Raw genomic sequence first — 15,168 nt, 5'->3', positions numbered from 1 at the left:
GAGCAACCAGGCAGCACCATCATTTTCGGTTCAAAACAACTCATCTACGACAGGACATGACCACGGGAAGCGGGCCATGCGCGTCAGTCGCCTCAATTTGACGCGTCGCTGGTGGATGGGTGTCTATGAGGTGATCAGTCGGATCCCACCGCTTGTTAGAGCTGCCAACGAAGCCCGTCGCAGGGGTTTTGCTCCGTGCAGGGTGGCAGCACAGTGGGCCGGTTTGTGTTAGCAAAGACAAGTAGAGTATTTCACCCAGGTTGTAAATTTATTGTACAGTTATGGGAATTGATATTATTTGCTTGTAAACAGCAGTCATGTTTACTGAGTTCTGAAGGAAGAGGCTGCAGGTGCCTTCTTTCTTGAACATAACTGTCGTACAGTGTAGTTAGCCTATTTTGCACCAACAAACGCAATTTAGGACCAACACGTGACCTGCAGAAAAAAAAAATCGACCAGGGAGGCGCGATTGCTAGGGAAGGAGATTAAACTGCACGAGGCTGAAAGGTTCGTTTCCAGCGTCCTGTGGTGGCCACCAGCTTTTGTTACGAATTGCATTTCATCACACGGCGCATGTACGGCACCGAGGCCGGCCCCGAAACTTTAGACTGCATCTTATCTCCTTTTCTCGATACGATTGCGACAGCGATTTGTTTTTACGCGTTTCCTAGCATCGGACAGCCTGCGCCCTTGCCAGCCAACATGAGCGGCGCAAACGGCGAGCAATCGCCCGCAGCCGGAGCTGCTGCACCGGCGGCCGTTGCGACATCGGCCGTTGCCGGCTGGGTCGAGTACCGCAACGCTGATGGACGTGTCTACTACCACAATGCGGCGATGGGCAAGACGCAATGGACAAAGCCGGAGGAGATGTTGACGCCAGTCGAGGTACGTTGCAGAGGCGACGGGTGATAATGGCGATGGGTTGTTCTCCCCGTGGCAGTGAAGTTTGTTCTAACGTGATGTATAGCGAGCCCTTCTAAATCAGCCGTGGAAGGAGTACACAGCCGAGGGCGGTCGCAAGTACTGGTTCAACACTGAGACCCAGAAGAGCTCGTGGGATATGCCCGAAGCGTACAGAAAGGCACTCGGTCACGACTCAACACCAGCAACTCCAGCGTACGTAGCCACCTCCTATGATCCCCACTGTGTGTGTGTGTGTGTGTGTGTGTGTGTTTGCGTCAACTCACGTTGTGGCTCTGGCTGACCTTCGTTACGATCACAGCACCCCAGTGGCCATCCCGACGGGACCAGCTGCCCAGCGAGACCGACGCGACTACCAGCGCGACTACCGCGAGAACATACCCGAATCCCGCCAGCTGGCTTATGGCAACGGCCACGACGCACCGAGCGCCGCGGGCGCGCTCGTCCCGACCAACAGCGACAACCTGCCCGACTACCCCAACGCCGAAGAGGCCGAGGCCGCGTTCGTGAAGCTCCTGCGGCGCAGCGGTGTCCAGCCCGACTGGTCCTGGGAACAAGCCCTGCGTGCCATTGTGCGCGACCCACAGTACCGCGCCATCCGCGACGCCAAGGCCCGTCGCGCCGCGTTCGACAAATACTGCCAAGAGGTCATTGCCAACGACAAGGAGCGCGCCAAGGAGCGGCTCACCAAGCTACGTGCCGACTTCGCTACCATGCTCAAGAGCCACCCGGAAATCAAGCATTCTACTCACTGGAGGACAGCGCGGCCCATGATCGAAGGCGAGACAATCTTCCGCTCCACCAGCAGCGAGGCCGAGCGCCGCCAGCTGTTTGACGACTACGTTGACGAGCTGCGCCGCGCCCACCGCGAGCAGCGCACTGCCGCCCGCAAGACCGCCATGGACGGGCTCGTCGAGCTGCTGCCCAAGCTCAACCTCGAGCCCTACACCCGCTGGGCTGACGCGCGCCCCATCATCGAGGCCACGCCGCCCTTTGTGAATGACGAGAAGTACCAGTCTCTCAGCAAGTTTGATGTCCTGACCGTGTTTCAAACCCACATGAAGGCCCTCGAGCGGACCTTCAACGACGCCCGCCAGCAAGAAAAGACGGCCAAGCTGCGCCGCGAGCGCAAGAACCGCGAGGCCTTTGCCGCCCTGCTGGGCGACCTGGCCCGCGACGGCAAGATCAAGGCTAGCAGCAAGTGGTCACAGATCTTCCCGCTCGTCCAGCACGACCCGCGCTACCTTGCCCTCGTCGGCCAGAGCGCCGGCTCCACGCCCCAGGAGCTGTTCTGGGACCTCGTTGACGAGGAGCAGCGTGCCCTGCGCGGCACCCGCAACGACGTCGAGGACGTCATCGACGACAAGCACTTTGAGGTCACGCCCAAGACGACGTTTGACTCCTTCCTTGATGTGATGAAAGACGATCGCCGGACTGCTAACATTGACCGAGAGGTTCTTGCACTAATTTTTGAGCGAGTAAGTCATGACCCCTTCCGTTCCCTCTCTTGTTTTTATTTATTTATTTATTTCTATCTTTGCGTCTTATCACTCCGTACTAACCTTTCCAGCTGCAAGAAAGGAAAAAGGAGAAGCGATCCGACGACGACCGCCTGCAACGCCGGGCGCTGGACGACTTCCGCGCCCTTTTGAAACGCGTGGACCCGCCCCTCACGGCCACGGATACCTACGACAAGGTGAAACCCCGTCTCCAGAAGAGTGAAGAGTTTTTGGCTGTCTCGTCCGATGAGGCTCGTGAGGCCGCCTTTGACAAGTACGTGCGTCGCCTCCGTGACAGGGATGATGACGTCGGCGAGCGTGATAAAGAACGGATCAAGCAGCGTCGCGATCGCCGAGATCGCTCGGTAGACGACCGTGAGCGTGAGCGTGAGCGTGAGCGTGAGCGTGACCGCGACCGTGACCGCGACCGCGACCGGGACCGGGATCGAGACCGACGTCACCGTGGTTCCCGTCTCGGTGGCCGCTCTCGTTCACCCGAGGCCGACACCTACGAGGCAGACCGTCGTCGCGCCATGGCCGAGCGTGAACGCAACTACCGCAAATCGAGCGTGGCTGCCGAGAGCCTTGACGGGCGGGACCGGGAACGCGACCGGTCGCGTGGTGACCGAGACAGAGACCGGGACCGGCGCGACAGAGACCGCGATCGTGATTATATCCGTGATCGAGAGCGGGATCGGGACCGGGACCGGGACCGGGATCGGCTGCGCGACCGTGATCGGGAACGAGACCGAGACCGGGAGCGCGATCGTGACAGAGAACGCGAACGTGATCGCGAACGCGACCGGGACCGTGACCGGGATCATCTACGTGGCGACACAGAAAGCCACTACGATCGCGAACGGCGGGAACGCGAGGAAGAGCGTGAGCGGCAGTACCGGCGTCGCCTCGCCGACCGGAATCCTGCCGAGCTCAACTATGGCGACGACAAGCCGCCTTCGGTCCGCCGTCGCACTAGGGAAGACGACGATGCTGCCGACCGCCGCGACTCGCGCGACTCCAAGCGTCTGCGGCGTGACTCGCCGCGCGAGCGGACACCTTTGACGCGGGCCAGCACTCCCGCAGCGCCCTCGTCTGCTCCGACCGCGGCCGCCGGCGACAACGGAAAGTCCAAATCGACGACTGCAAAGGCCACAAAGCCGAAGTCGAAAAGCGCCGCCGCTGCCGCTGGTGCGCACGGAGAAGACATGCACAGCGGCAGCGAGGAGGGCGAGATTGAAGAAGACTAAGTTTCTTTTCGATTTTTTTCTTGTCGTCTGGTTGTGTGCATGAGGTGGTAACTCACGACCAGGGAATAAAATAAGCATCAAAGCGCTAGGTAGGAGAGGGCCTAAGCAGATTTTTCTGCCTCCCTCCATCTCCCTGTATTCGTTCTTTATTCTTATTTTCAGTACGTATCGGTCTTGCTATTGCTTTTCTTTTCTTTTTTCTTTTTTTTTTCTGGTTTTGTTTGCTGTGAAATCGAAAAGCACGGGGTCAAGTTTTGTTTACGGGAAAAACTAGGACAAGGAGTTTTCTTGACTGTTGCAAACTAATTAGCTTCGACCACACACCTATTCTATTCCGCAAGGATTCGTAATAAATAAAATGTAGCATACGTTTATAAAGGTCTCGTGGCAAAGTGAATCTACGATATAACCTAGGATTTTTTTTTGGTACAAAAAACATACAAATGAATTGTTGCCTTGTGCATTTTGCTATCTGCGCAGAACCTGTTTTAAATCGACTCGTTTTGGTCTTCACTAATTGATACCTAGGTATCCGTCCCCGGTTCCGTCCGCTTTCCACCTCCCCGACGGCAGTCATCCTACTTGGTCCATTGCCCCTCAATCTACTGCGTTGTAACAAGCGCCATCTCCTCGGTGAGGGTCTCGCGCAGGTTAGAAATCACTGTAGGACCAGGCAACAGGGGATAGACTGCCGTCAGCCGATGTTAGCCCTCTGGCTCATCATCGTCGCCGCCCTGGTCATTGTCATCATTGCCACCGTGGCGTGTACCGTTGGCCGTGGTAGCAAAAGCCATCGAGCTGCCGGTCGTCATGTTGTCGTTGTCGCGGTTGCAATCATCCTCGGCGCCGCTGTCCGTCTCGTGAGAAACTCCGCGGCGCGGGTCATGCGTCGGCTCGGACGCTTGGGAAGACGGCCGTACGGTCCATCTGGACAAGACCGTCTGCACGTGCACACGTTCGTTGAAAGAGCCCTTTAGGGCGCCCTTCATAACGCTTTGCTGTTGTCCTCTTCCAGGAAGAACTGTGTTTTTGTTAGTTTGCATAAACGATGGGTTTATAAAGGGATAGAGACATGAACGCACGTAGTTGCCGGCAGCCTTCTGCTCCTGGTCGAGCTGCGAGTTGCTCTTGTTGATACGCGGCCGGTAGTTGGTCGGGTCGCGACGGAACGTGACGTCCAGGTTCTTCAAGAACGTGTTGCAGCCCGTCAGCAGCGACTCGGGCGAGTTGGCATGAGCATTGATACCCGGTTGGCCGTCAAAGACAATGACACGGTCTGCCAGGTACGTAGCCATGATGAAATCGTGCTCGACAATGAACGCCGTCTTCTTGGCATGCATGATGAAGCGCTTGATGACACGCGCAGCAATGATACGCTGCTCGGAATCAAGGTAGGCGGACGGCTCGTCAATCAGGTAGATGTCGGCGGGCAGACCCAAGGCCAGAACAATGGCGACACGTTGCAGTTCACCACCAGACAGGTTCTTCACCTCCTGATCGATAAAGTCGTCAAGTTTGAGCGGCTTGACAACGTCTGTCTGGAACTGGGGCGATAGGAAGGCGGGGCGGATCTTCTTGAAGAACAGCTGGCGCACGGTACCGTCGAACTTGGGTGTGATGGTCTGCGGCTTCATGCTGATCTTCATCTCTGGTACGCGACTGGTGCCGTCCGGCTTCAGGGCGCCGGCGAGCAGGCGACAGAAGGTGGTCTTGCCCGTACCGTTCTCGCCCATGAGCACGAGGATCTCCGAGTCGGTGAAGTCGCCCGAGTCAATCTGTAGCTTGAAGTTGCCCATGGTTTTCTCCATCTTGGGGTAGTGGAACGCGCGAGAACGGTCGGCAATGAATTCGTCGGCACCCTCCGACAGCTTGAACGTCAACGACTCGTTACGGAACCGCAGGTTCTCTGTCGGGATGTGGCCGTCGAGGAAGATGTTGATACCCTCACGCACGGAGTGCGGCAGCGTCACGACACCATAAACAGCCGGCTGACCGTACAGCACGCAGATGTAGTCGGAGAGGTAGTCGAGCACGGACAAATCGTGCTCGACGACAATGACGTAGTCATCGCTCCGTAGAAGCGAGCGGATGATGCGGGCAGCCGACAGGCGCTGCTTGACATCGAGGTACGACGACGGCTCATCGAACATATAGACGTCCGCATTCTGCACGCAAACAGTGCCGATGGCGAAACGCTGCAGCTCACCACCAGAGAGGAGCGAGACGTCGCGGTCGTAAATGTGGCGCAGCTCGAGCGTGTCCAGCACCTCGTCCAGGTTGTCGAGCGATGTGCGGCTCTCGATCAGGAACTGGACCGACTTGTTGGGGCCGCGGATGGCCTTGGGGATCTGATCGACGTACTGCGGCTTGACAACGGCCTTGAGGTCGTCCTCCAGCAGCTTCGTGAAGTAGTTTTGCAGCTCAGAGCCACGGAAGTACTTGATGACATCCTCCCAGTCGGGCGGGTTGTCGTACTTGCCCAGGTTGGGCTTGAGCTTGCCACTGAGGATCTTGAGCGCCGTACTCTTGCCGATACCGTTTGTTCCCACAAGACCAAGGACCTGGCCCGGTCGCGGCGTGGGCAGGCGGTGCAGCTTGAAGCTGTTGGCCGAGTATCTATGCGTGACCTGGGAATCGAGGTTGGTGGGCAGGTTGATGATGTTGATGGCACCAAAGGGACATTTCTTGGTGCAGATACCGCAACCAATACACAGGCTCTCAGACAGGAACGCGATGCGGGACTCAGGCGTGACCTCGATACACAGCTTGCCGCTGCGCACGACAGGGCAGGACTTCTTACACTCCTGGCGACATTTCTGAAAGAAAACAATAGTTAGCTTGACTTCCGGTGAATTGATTTTGTTCCATGACGACGGACGTACCTTGGGTTTGCACTAAACATGCCGGGGAGCATAACGTCAGCAACGATCGATTTCAAAGCACACCTTCTCATGTCCTGCAGTCCCCCTATCCGTTTATCCTCCATTGGGCCGACGGTGATGTGTTCGTGGCGTCGGTCGTTCAAGAGTGCTCAACGGGCGCAGGAGGAGGACTGGCGGTACACACCTTGTCGCTGCTAACAATAGCAACACTGTAGGCAGAAAACTATTAGTATATGCTTCTCTTGAGTAAAGTCGTATTCTCGTCTACGCCCTGGGTCCATAATACGCACCGAGTCAGCTTGTCAGACATGTCGATGGCTTTGGTGCGACTTCTCGTGGAGGTCGTTGAGTTTTGGCGGGGTAGTTTGATTTGCGACAGGAATGAATGGCGGCACGTGTTTCGAACGTTCAAGGAAACGAAATAGAACAAAATTGAAGGCGAACGTCCTGCGAAATGGCGGTGGAAAAGAGGGCTGTCGGGACGTAACGACGAAGGAGTAAAGAAAGGCGGGAAACAGAAGCAAAGTGAGGCCAAAGTAAGAGCGGAAACAACGATGATGGCGACAATCCACAATAGCCAATTTTTTTTTGTGGTGAGGGACAGGGCAGTCGCGCTAGGGTGCTATGAGGGGCTTCCGTCTCGCAAACGGCGGTGGGCAGGAACTGCCTGTTCGAGTCATCGAGATTTAGGGGCGAGTGATAGGCTGCCTTCCAAGATGAGTAAGCTTATTCGCCGCTACAAGTTTTTTCCGGACCAGCAAGACGGCAGGAGCGTCTGTCTGCAGCAACGTATCTTACGGTCACTGATTTCTTCTGAATATGAATGGAGTGTTTGACTTGTGATCTAACCTTGAACTTTCAGAACGCTTAATCTCGAGAAAATAAGCACAGAATTCAGCCAATGCAACACTCGATCCAGTTGACTGTTATGCAAAGAGGTCTCGTTACCACATTTGCAGGTCGCGCTTTCCAAATCAGAGGCCAAACATAGCCACTTCTTCAATTAGACCCTGACAGCCTGGCCCATTGGTCAATGATATAGATATTGCTGGCCTACGACGTAAATAATCTTACATTGGCGGCTAGTCACCAAAAGCAACGCGAACGTACAGCATTGCAATTGTTGTGGTAGCCATGTGGCTAAAACGCTGTATGTTTCTTGGACGTCTTTGGCAAGCAGCATAGTGATAAAACCCTATTCTGAGCGAGCTCGTGCAGTGCTTCTTATTGTGCTTCGGGAAGTTGCAGGCCCTTCGTTCCTTCCGTTCAATAGAGACAGCAAGGCAGGCGCCAGTTCAGCTAGTCGCCTATATGAACACTCTTCAGCGAGTCAAGCACTGTAAAAACGGGTCTCCATTGGATTACATAAACAAACCATTGCCTGTGATTGGATTAAAGTCTGGTAAAAGCCTTGGCTCTTTTTTGCTGGCGCTTTCCACTTTTCTCTCGCCCTGGTCCCTTAGCTGAAATGCAATTCTCCTTCTCGCAGTTGACACCACACTTTTATCACACACATCAAAGTCACTCGCTAGATTCCCCATACTGACAACCGCCATTCCTCCACCACATCATCACCGGCAGCGACTATAAACCTTGAGCGGGCTTAGACCTTGTTCTCGACCTGGAGGTCGTTGAATATTCTTAAATGGTACGTCGGCTCATCTGTGCTTTGCAAGACACTGTGCGTTTTGCCCTGGGGGCATCTGTTGCCCTACTGCGTTTTTTCGCTGTACCTTGGCCATCGATCATCACCAAAATAGCGACGACCTGCATCGGGCCCATCTCAGATATATCCTGTCGCGAAGTGATCTGGGCGTTTCGACGTGTTTTGGGGGCTATGGTTTGCTGCTGCGGATGCCACGGTCATACTGGCCGCCGTTGCTTCTTGCCTGGGCATCCGCAATGCCTCACCGTCATCTCCCAGCCTCGTCGAGCGTCGCGATCCATCAAAGCGATGCGACAGGTCGTGCCCGGTGCCTATTCATGAATCGATCTGACGTGTTATGCGCTTTTTCTGTCGTTATATCGCGTAAAATCCCCTTGTTTGCTCTGCACATCCTCCGTACCGGAAAACCCTCACCGTCCTTGGCCGCATCATGCTGACCTCGCCGTCCATCACCAGATATCGTAGGATCACGTGTCTAAACATGTCGGCCTCGCCAGCATCGAGTCCACTCAATGGACACGCGTCTCCGGCACCCGAAACACCCGCGGCGAATGGCACTGCTGGCCACCTGAGCGACAGCGACCTGTCGGACGTCGAGCCCACCACATATACAAACGCGGCGTCCTCTTCGGCATCTGCGGCACCAGAAGAGTACGATGACGACGACGAAGACGATGATCTACCTGTCGCGAATGATTTTGAAGACGAGCCATCGGAGCCTAGCGACAACGATGCCTCGGACGACGCCGACTTTGACGACGCACAAAGCGACGCTGATGCCGACGCTGATGCCGACGCGGATCCCGACCTAGACGTCGCCGCCCTTGACCGCGATGAAGAAAGCCCGGCCTCGAGTGACTCTGGTCATGCGCCAAAACGGAAGGCAAGCGCAATGCTTGCTGAGGATGAATATATGCGGAGCAACCCAGAACTTTACGGGTTGCGGCGTAGTGTAAGGCCCCTTACCGCTTCTCACCGCCGACCGGACCCCGGCTCTCCTCAACATTGCTAACCACAATCTACAGTCACGGCCCGTACTGCGGCGTAAGATTGTAAGCAAACCATGCTTTTCTGTCCCTTCCAACGTCCTGCTTTGGGTAACTAATTGTGTCCTAGGTGTCGGATGACGACGACTCAGACGACCAGCCCGTGGTTCGCCGGAAGCCGAAGCCGCGACGGCTGCTCGAGACATCACGCCAATGTATGCTCTACACCCTTCATCATATGCTTCTGTACCTTCAGGCCGATTCTGTCTATGCCTATCTGCACCCACAGTCATGCTCTTGCCATTGCTTCATTTAAACCCCTCCTCATTTTCCTTTGTTGCCTATAGCACCACACCACTTCCGACTTATTCCTCCTTCTGATGCCAAAGTAAACAAACTAACTCTTATTCCCCGTATATAGCTTCGAAACGAGGTACTCCGGCACGGAACACATCCGTCGACGAATCAGACTCCGACAACTACGGGGGCGCCCGTGCCCGCAGCTTCCAAAAGAAGGCGCGCCGCAAGCAGGAAGCCCAACCGTCGCTGGCCTTTGCCGAGAAGAGATGGTCCAGCCGTCGTGCTGCCCAGGTATCTGTCGGCAAATACAACGAGAGCGATTTTGAGGACGATGACGAAGACGATACGACACCTGTCCAGTGGGTACCCGAAGTGGAAGACAACTCTCCCTACATCGAGAAGATCGTCCGACACCGGGAAAAGGAAGGCGTCACCATCACGCCCGACTCCAACCGCCATGACTACGAATACTACGTCAAGTGGCAAGGGAAGTCCCATTTACACGACACGTGGGAGACAACTGCGTCTGTTGCCGGTTTCCGTGGCTTTCGTCGACTTGAGAACTATTACCGTAAAATTGTAGAGTTCGAGCTCGATATGCGCTTCGGTGGCGATGACTACAGCCCGGAGCAAAGAGAACAATGGCTGCTCGACCGTGAGCGCGAGGAACAAGCACACGAGGACTACACCAAAGTAGAGCGCGTTGTGGCCAAGCGCAATGGCGAAGAGGGCGTCGAATACTTTATCAAGTGGAAGGGCCTCCAATACGACGAATGCACATGGGAAGCTGCGGAAACTGTCAGCGAACATGCTCAGGACAAGGTCGACCAGTTCTTGGATCGCTCGTCTCGATCCTGGACGTCCGACCGGACAGAGACTAGCCTCAACACACGCTCTCGCATGACGAAGCTTGACACCCAGCCGTCCTACATAAAGAACGGTGAGCTCCGCGAGTTCCAAATGAAAGGTCTCAACTTCCTTGCCCTGAATTGGACGCGAGGCAACAACGTCATCCTCGCCGACGAGATGGGTCTGGGCAAGACGGTACAGTCTGTATCCTTCCTCAGCTGGCTACGCAACGACCGTGGACAAGAAGGGCCTTTCCTCGTCGTTGCGCCCCTCAGTGTCATCCCTGCGTGGTGCGACACCTTCAACCATTGGGCGCCCGATCTGAACTACGTCGTTTACCTTGGCCCTGAATCCGCGCGCAATGTGATCCGCGACTACGAACTGCTTGTCGATGGCAACCCCAAGAAGCACAAGTTCAATGTCCTCGTCACTTCGTACGACTTCATTCTGCAGGACTGGGAGTTCCTTAAGAGCATCAAGTGGCAGGTATTGGCTGTCGACGAGGCGCACCGTCTCAAGAACCGTGAGTCGCAGCTCTACAGCCGCCTTGTCAGCTTCAACATCCCATGCCGCGTCCTCATTACCGGTACGCCAATACAGAATAACTTGCACGAGCTCTCGGCCCTTCTTGATTTCCTCAACCCTGGCAAGGTTGTCATCGACGATGACCTCGTCCAGCTTGGAATGGCAGATCAAAAGACAGAGGAAGAGAACGATGACGATGACAAGCGCCGCGAGACGCAAGAGAAGCTTACAAGCTTCCACGCAGCCATCGCTCCCTTTATTCTACGCCGGACCAAGGAAACAGTCGAGTCAGACCTGCCGCCCAAGACGGAAAAGATCATTCGTGTCGAGCTTTCGGATGTTCAACTGGACTATTACAAGAACATTCTGACTCGCAACTACGCCGCCCTCAGCGACGCAAGTGGTGGCCAGAAGCAATCGCTGCTGAACATCATGATGGAGCTGAAGAAAGTCAGCAATCATCCTTACCTGTTTCCCGGCGTTGAAGAGAGCGTTCTCAAGGGCAGCGAGCGCCGAGAAGACCAAATCAAGGGTCTCATTGCCAGCAGTGGTAAGATGATGCTTCTTGACCAGCTTCTGACAAAGCTCAAGAAGGACAACCACCGTGTTCTCATCTTCAGTCAGATGGTGAAAATGCTCGATCTTCTAAGCGATTATCTCCGTGTCCGTGGCCACACGTTCCAACGTCTTGACGGCACTATCCCCGCCGGTCCTCGCCGTATGGCCATCGACCATTTCAATGCCGAGGGCAGTGACGACTTCTGCTTCCTACTCTCCACCCGCGCTGGTGGTCTTGGCATTAACCTCATGACCGCCGACACGGTCATCATCTACGACTCCGACTGGAACCCTCAAGCCGATTTGCAGGCCATGGCGCGTGCGCATCGTATCGGCCAAAAGCGCCCGGTCAACGTCTACCGCCTCGTCGCAAAGCAAACCATTGAGGAGGAAGTCATCAAACGCGCCCGAAACAAGTTGTTCCTTGAGTACCTGACGATTCAGGCCGGCGTTACGGACGAAGGCAAAGAATTGCGGGAGCAGTTCAAGGAGAAGGGCTTGAAGATAGACGAGGCCAAGACGGCCGAGGACATCCAGTGGATTCTCAAGATGCGCTCGCAGAACTTGTTTGAGCAGTCTGGAAACCAAGAAAAGCTCGAGCAGCTGGATATCGACAGCATCCTCGAGAACGCTGAGGTTACCAAGACCAATGTCGACGACAAGCTGAATCTGAGTTCCGGTGGCATCGACTGGGATAACTGGATGCAAGTTACCGATGTTAAGGTGGACGAGCTTGCCCTAGACTGGGACCAGATTATCCCTGCCGATAAACTCGCTGTCATCAAGTCGGAGGAAGAGAAGCGCCTACACGAGGAGTATCTCAACAAGGCAATGGAAGAGAACGCGCCGAGACGGGCGACCCTCAAGAAGAGGAACGCCGCGGCCGTCAACGACTCTGACCGGGCGGACCGCCTCGCCAAGAAGCGCCAGCGCGAAAAGCAGGAGCAGGAAGAGTACGAAGAACGACAAGCAGCTCTGCGCGATCCCCGCCGTCCTCTCAACGAGAAGGAGACGCGAAACCTGATTCGCGCCCTGTTCCGCTATGGATCCTTTGAGGACCGCGGCGAAGAGATCATTGCCGACGCGCGATTGGGAGACCGTGACCGTGACTTTATGCGATCTGTCGTCGAGGACCTTGTTTCTATGAGCCAGCAGGCTGTCGACGCCAACCTCGCGCGCATCCGCGAAGAGCAAGAGAAGGCTGGCAAGGCGCTCGCAAGAAAGGACAAGAAAGCTGTTCTGATCGATTTCGGCGAGGTGAAAAAGATCAATGCCGAGACACTTGTTGAGCGCCCTCCTCAGCTTCGCCTTCTTCGCAAGGTGCTTGACGAGCATGGCAACCCTCACTCCTTCCGGCTTCACGACGCCAGCAAAGCTGCTCACTACACTTGCGAGTGGGGCGCACGCGAAGACGGCATGCTTCTCGTGGGCATCGACCGCTACGGCTTCGGCGCATGGACGCAGATCCGCGACGACCCGGAACTGGACATGGCCGACAAGTTCTTCCTCGAAGAACATCGCGTGGAGAAGAAGGAAGAGCGCAAGAAGGGAGACGAAAAGAGCATCTCGTCGCCCGGTGCTGTCCACCTTGTTCGCCGCTCGGAATACCTGCTCTCTGTCTTGCTCGCCAAATATTCCGACGACGCTGCTGCGCAGAAGGCCGTTGAGAACCACCACCGAAGCAAGAAGACTGTCAACGGCCACCGCCGTGGTGACGATCTCTCCCGCTCGCCGGTGCCTGCCAAGCGGTCCAGCATGCTGAAGAACCGTGACCAGCGCGATCGACCAATCTCGAACAGCGACTACCTCAATCTCCGCCCGCAGAATAACACCAGCGGTGGCGGCGAGCGTCTGTTGACACCTCGGAGCGATTTCAAGCGGAAACATGAGCACGATCATAATGATCGTGACCGCAAGCAACGCCGAATTATCGACGGCGACCGCCGTGACAGCAACGGTGTAGGACCAAGCAGCCACAAGGACGGCCAGCCCAAGGAAAAGCGTAAGAAGCTTGACGCCGAGACCCTCGAGCAGCTCAAGGCGGCCCAGAGCAAGGCTGTGCTGCGGTTCGAAGAGCTCATGAAGCTCGATGACAGCAAGCTGGATTACCGGGACGACGAGCAAGTTATGTGGTCCCTTCTTAAGCCGGTACGCGACAACTTCAAGACAATCATGGAGACAACGCCGGAGCGGGTCGAGAAAGCCAAGGAGCGTGCTGCGATTATGGGCAAAGAGCTGCGACAGATTGGCGACTGCGTGATTGGCCTGAAAAAGAATCAGGCCATACCGGCCGCCACCCTCGACGCGCTCATGCCCCGGTTTTGGGACTTTTTGTCGTCGATCTGGCCTATCAACGAGGTCGCGGTGTCCGGAAGCCAACTCTCCAAAATGTACGAAGCGCTCCGGGCCAAAGATGAGAAGGGAAGCGGCGGCGGCAGCACCAGCAACAATGGCAGCAGCCGGGCCGACCGGCCTAGCCGCGATGACCTTGAAGACGGCGAAATTGATAGTGAACGCGACAGTCACAGGGATTCGCGGCGCGATCACGAGCACCGAGACAGCCGAGACAGCCGGGATAGCCATGAGCACCACGACCGCGACCGCGACCGCGACCGGGATCGAGATCGAGACCGTGAGCGTGACCGCGACCGGGACAGAAACCGCGACCGCGAGCGTGATCGAGGCGGCGACCGCGGAAGAGACCGCGAACGTGAGCGCGACCGCGATGTCTTTCGCCGCAGCACTGGGCTCTTGGGCGACCTGCGTCGCGACGACCGCCACGGCAGCACCGAGTCGAGGTCGTCACCCTATGCCGCCGAGACAGGCGACCGGCTGAGCTTCCGCAAGGACCCGCGCCGCGACTACCAGCCGCAGCGAGAATGGGACAGGCTGCGGCCCACGCCCTGGCAGCAGCAGCAGCAGCAATACACGGCTTCGCGGCCCAACCCGTACTAGGATGAACGGGATAAGCGCTCGAGAGCCCCAAAAACGGACCGGTGGCGCCCGTCGCGGTCTAGATCGCGGTCCCAGAGACGCCACTCTGTATCAAGATCGCCCAGACACCATTCTGGGTCGCGGTCATCCAAACACCGTTCTGGGTCGCGAACGCCCAGCCATTCTGGGTCAAGGTCGCCCAAACACCGAGACACGCCATAACGAAGACGAACACCATGGCTCTTCACGAAGAAAGAAGAATGTTAATGGGGACGCAAAGTTGCGTAAGAGGCACGAGATGGACGGAGGACTCTGGGAACTAGAAATGGGATAGGAAAGGAAAAAGCATGTCCTCTGGGTAATCGCCATCATTGTATTGTTTATGTTGATTTTGCTTTCTTCGTTCATTCAGACCGCGTGTTCCATTGTTTGTTGTTTGTTTGGCATGTCCTTACTTTGTCATTGTGTATCTCACGGCTGAAGCCCACGAGAGACAAGACATAGGACGGAGAGCACCGCATGGAGACTCTCTTGTACAAGAAAAGGCGGGTTTGGTTTGTGTTTTGTGTGGTCTTATCTTTTCTGTTCCTTTTCTCGATGTTTGTTCTGTCCCATCTGTTCCGACATACAAAAAAGGGCTGCATATGGCAAAGGAGTTTTTGGATTCCCAAGGAGGCGGATACAAATAAAAAAGGGGCTTGTGATCTGCGAGGAAAAAACTAGACCAGAGGACGTACACCTCCAAGGATACAAGCACCAAACATTGTTCAATAAATACCATTATGACTGTCACGTTCCTTG

The 15,168-nt window shown here is 55.9% G+C and overlaps 3 protein-coding genes across 3 annotated transcripts; 2 read left to right on the top strand and 1 right to left on the bottom strand.

Moving 5' to 3' along the window:
• Nucleotides 1–702: 702 nt before the first annotated feature.
• On the top strand, nt 703–3,667 carry SPBR_04641 (pre-mRNA-processing factor 40; the record flags this gene model as incomplete). Its single annotated transcript, XM_040762918.1, has 4 exons — nt 703–885; nt 968–1,116; nt 1,223–2,399; nt 2,492–3,667. The coding sequence occupies 4 exons, from the start codon at nt 703–705 to the stop codon at nt 3,665–3,667; spliced, it is 2,685 nt and encodes an 894-aa protein (XP_040615654.1).
• Nucleotides 3,668–4,371: 704 nt separating this feature from the next.
• SPBR_04732 (ATP-binding protein cassette, sub-family E, member 1) lies at nt 4,372–6,653 on the bottom strand (the record flags this gene model as incomplete). Its single annotated transcript, XM_040763009.1, has 3 exons — nt 4,372–4,665; nt 4,750–6,439; nt 6,613–6,653. 3 exons carry the CDS (start codon nt 6,651–6,653, stop codon nt 4,372–4,374), a joined length of 2,025 nt encoding a protein of 674 aa, XP_040615653.1.
• A 1,992-nt stretch (nt 6,654–8,645) lies between these two features.
• On the top strand, nt 8,646–14,388 carry SPBR_04541 (chromodomain-helicase-DNA-binding protein 1; the record flags this gene model as incomplete). Its single annotated transcript, XM_040762818.1, has 5 exons — nt 8,646–9,167; nt 9,241–9,267; nt 9,332–9,416; nt 9,549–9,589; nt 9,793–14,388. The coding sequence occupies 5 exons, from the start codon at nt 8,646–8,648 to the stop codon at nt 14,386–14,388; spliced, it is 5,271 nt and encodes a 1,756-aa protein (XP_040615652.1).
• Nucleotides 14,389–15,168: the final 780 nt, after the last annotated feature.

The sequence above is a fragment of the Sporothrix brasiliensis genome (assembly GCF_000820605.1).
Source record: "Sporothrix brasiliensis 5110 chromosome Unknown Cont21, whole genome shotgun sequence".
Classification (NCBI taxonomy): Eukaryota; Fungi; Ascomycota; class Sordariomycetes; order Ophiostomatales; family Ophiostomataceae; genus Sporothrix; species Sporothrix brasiliensis.
The sequence above is the reverse complement of the archived record's forward strand: the minus strand, read 5'-3'. Positions and strand labels throughout refer to the sequence as shown.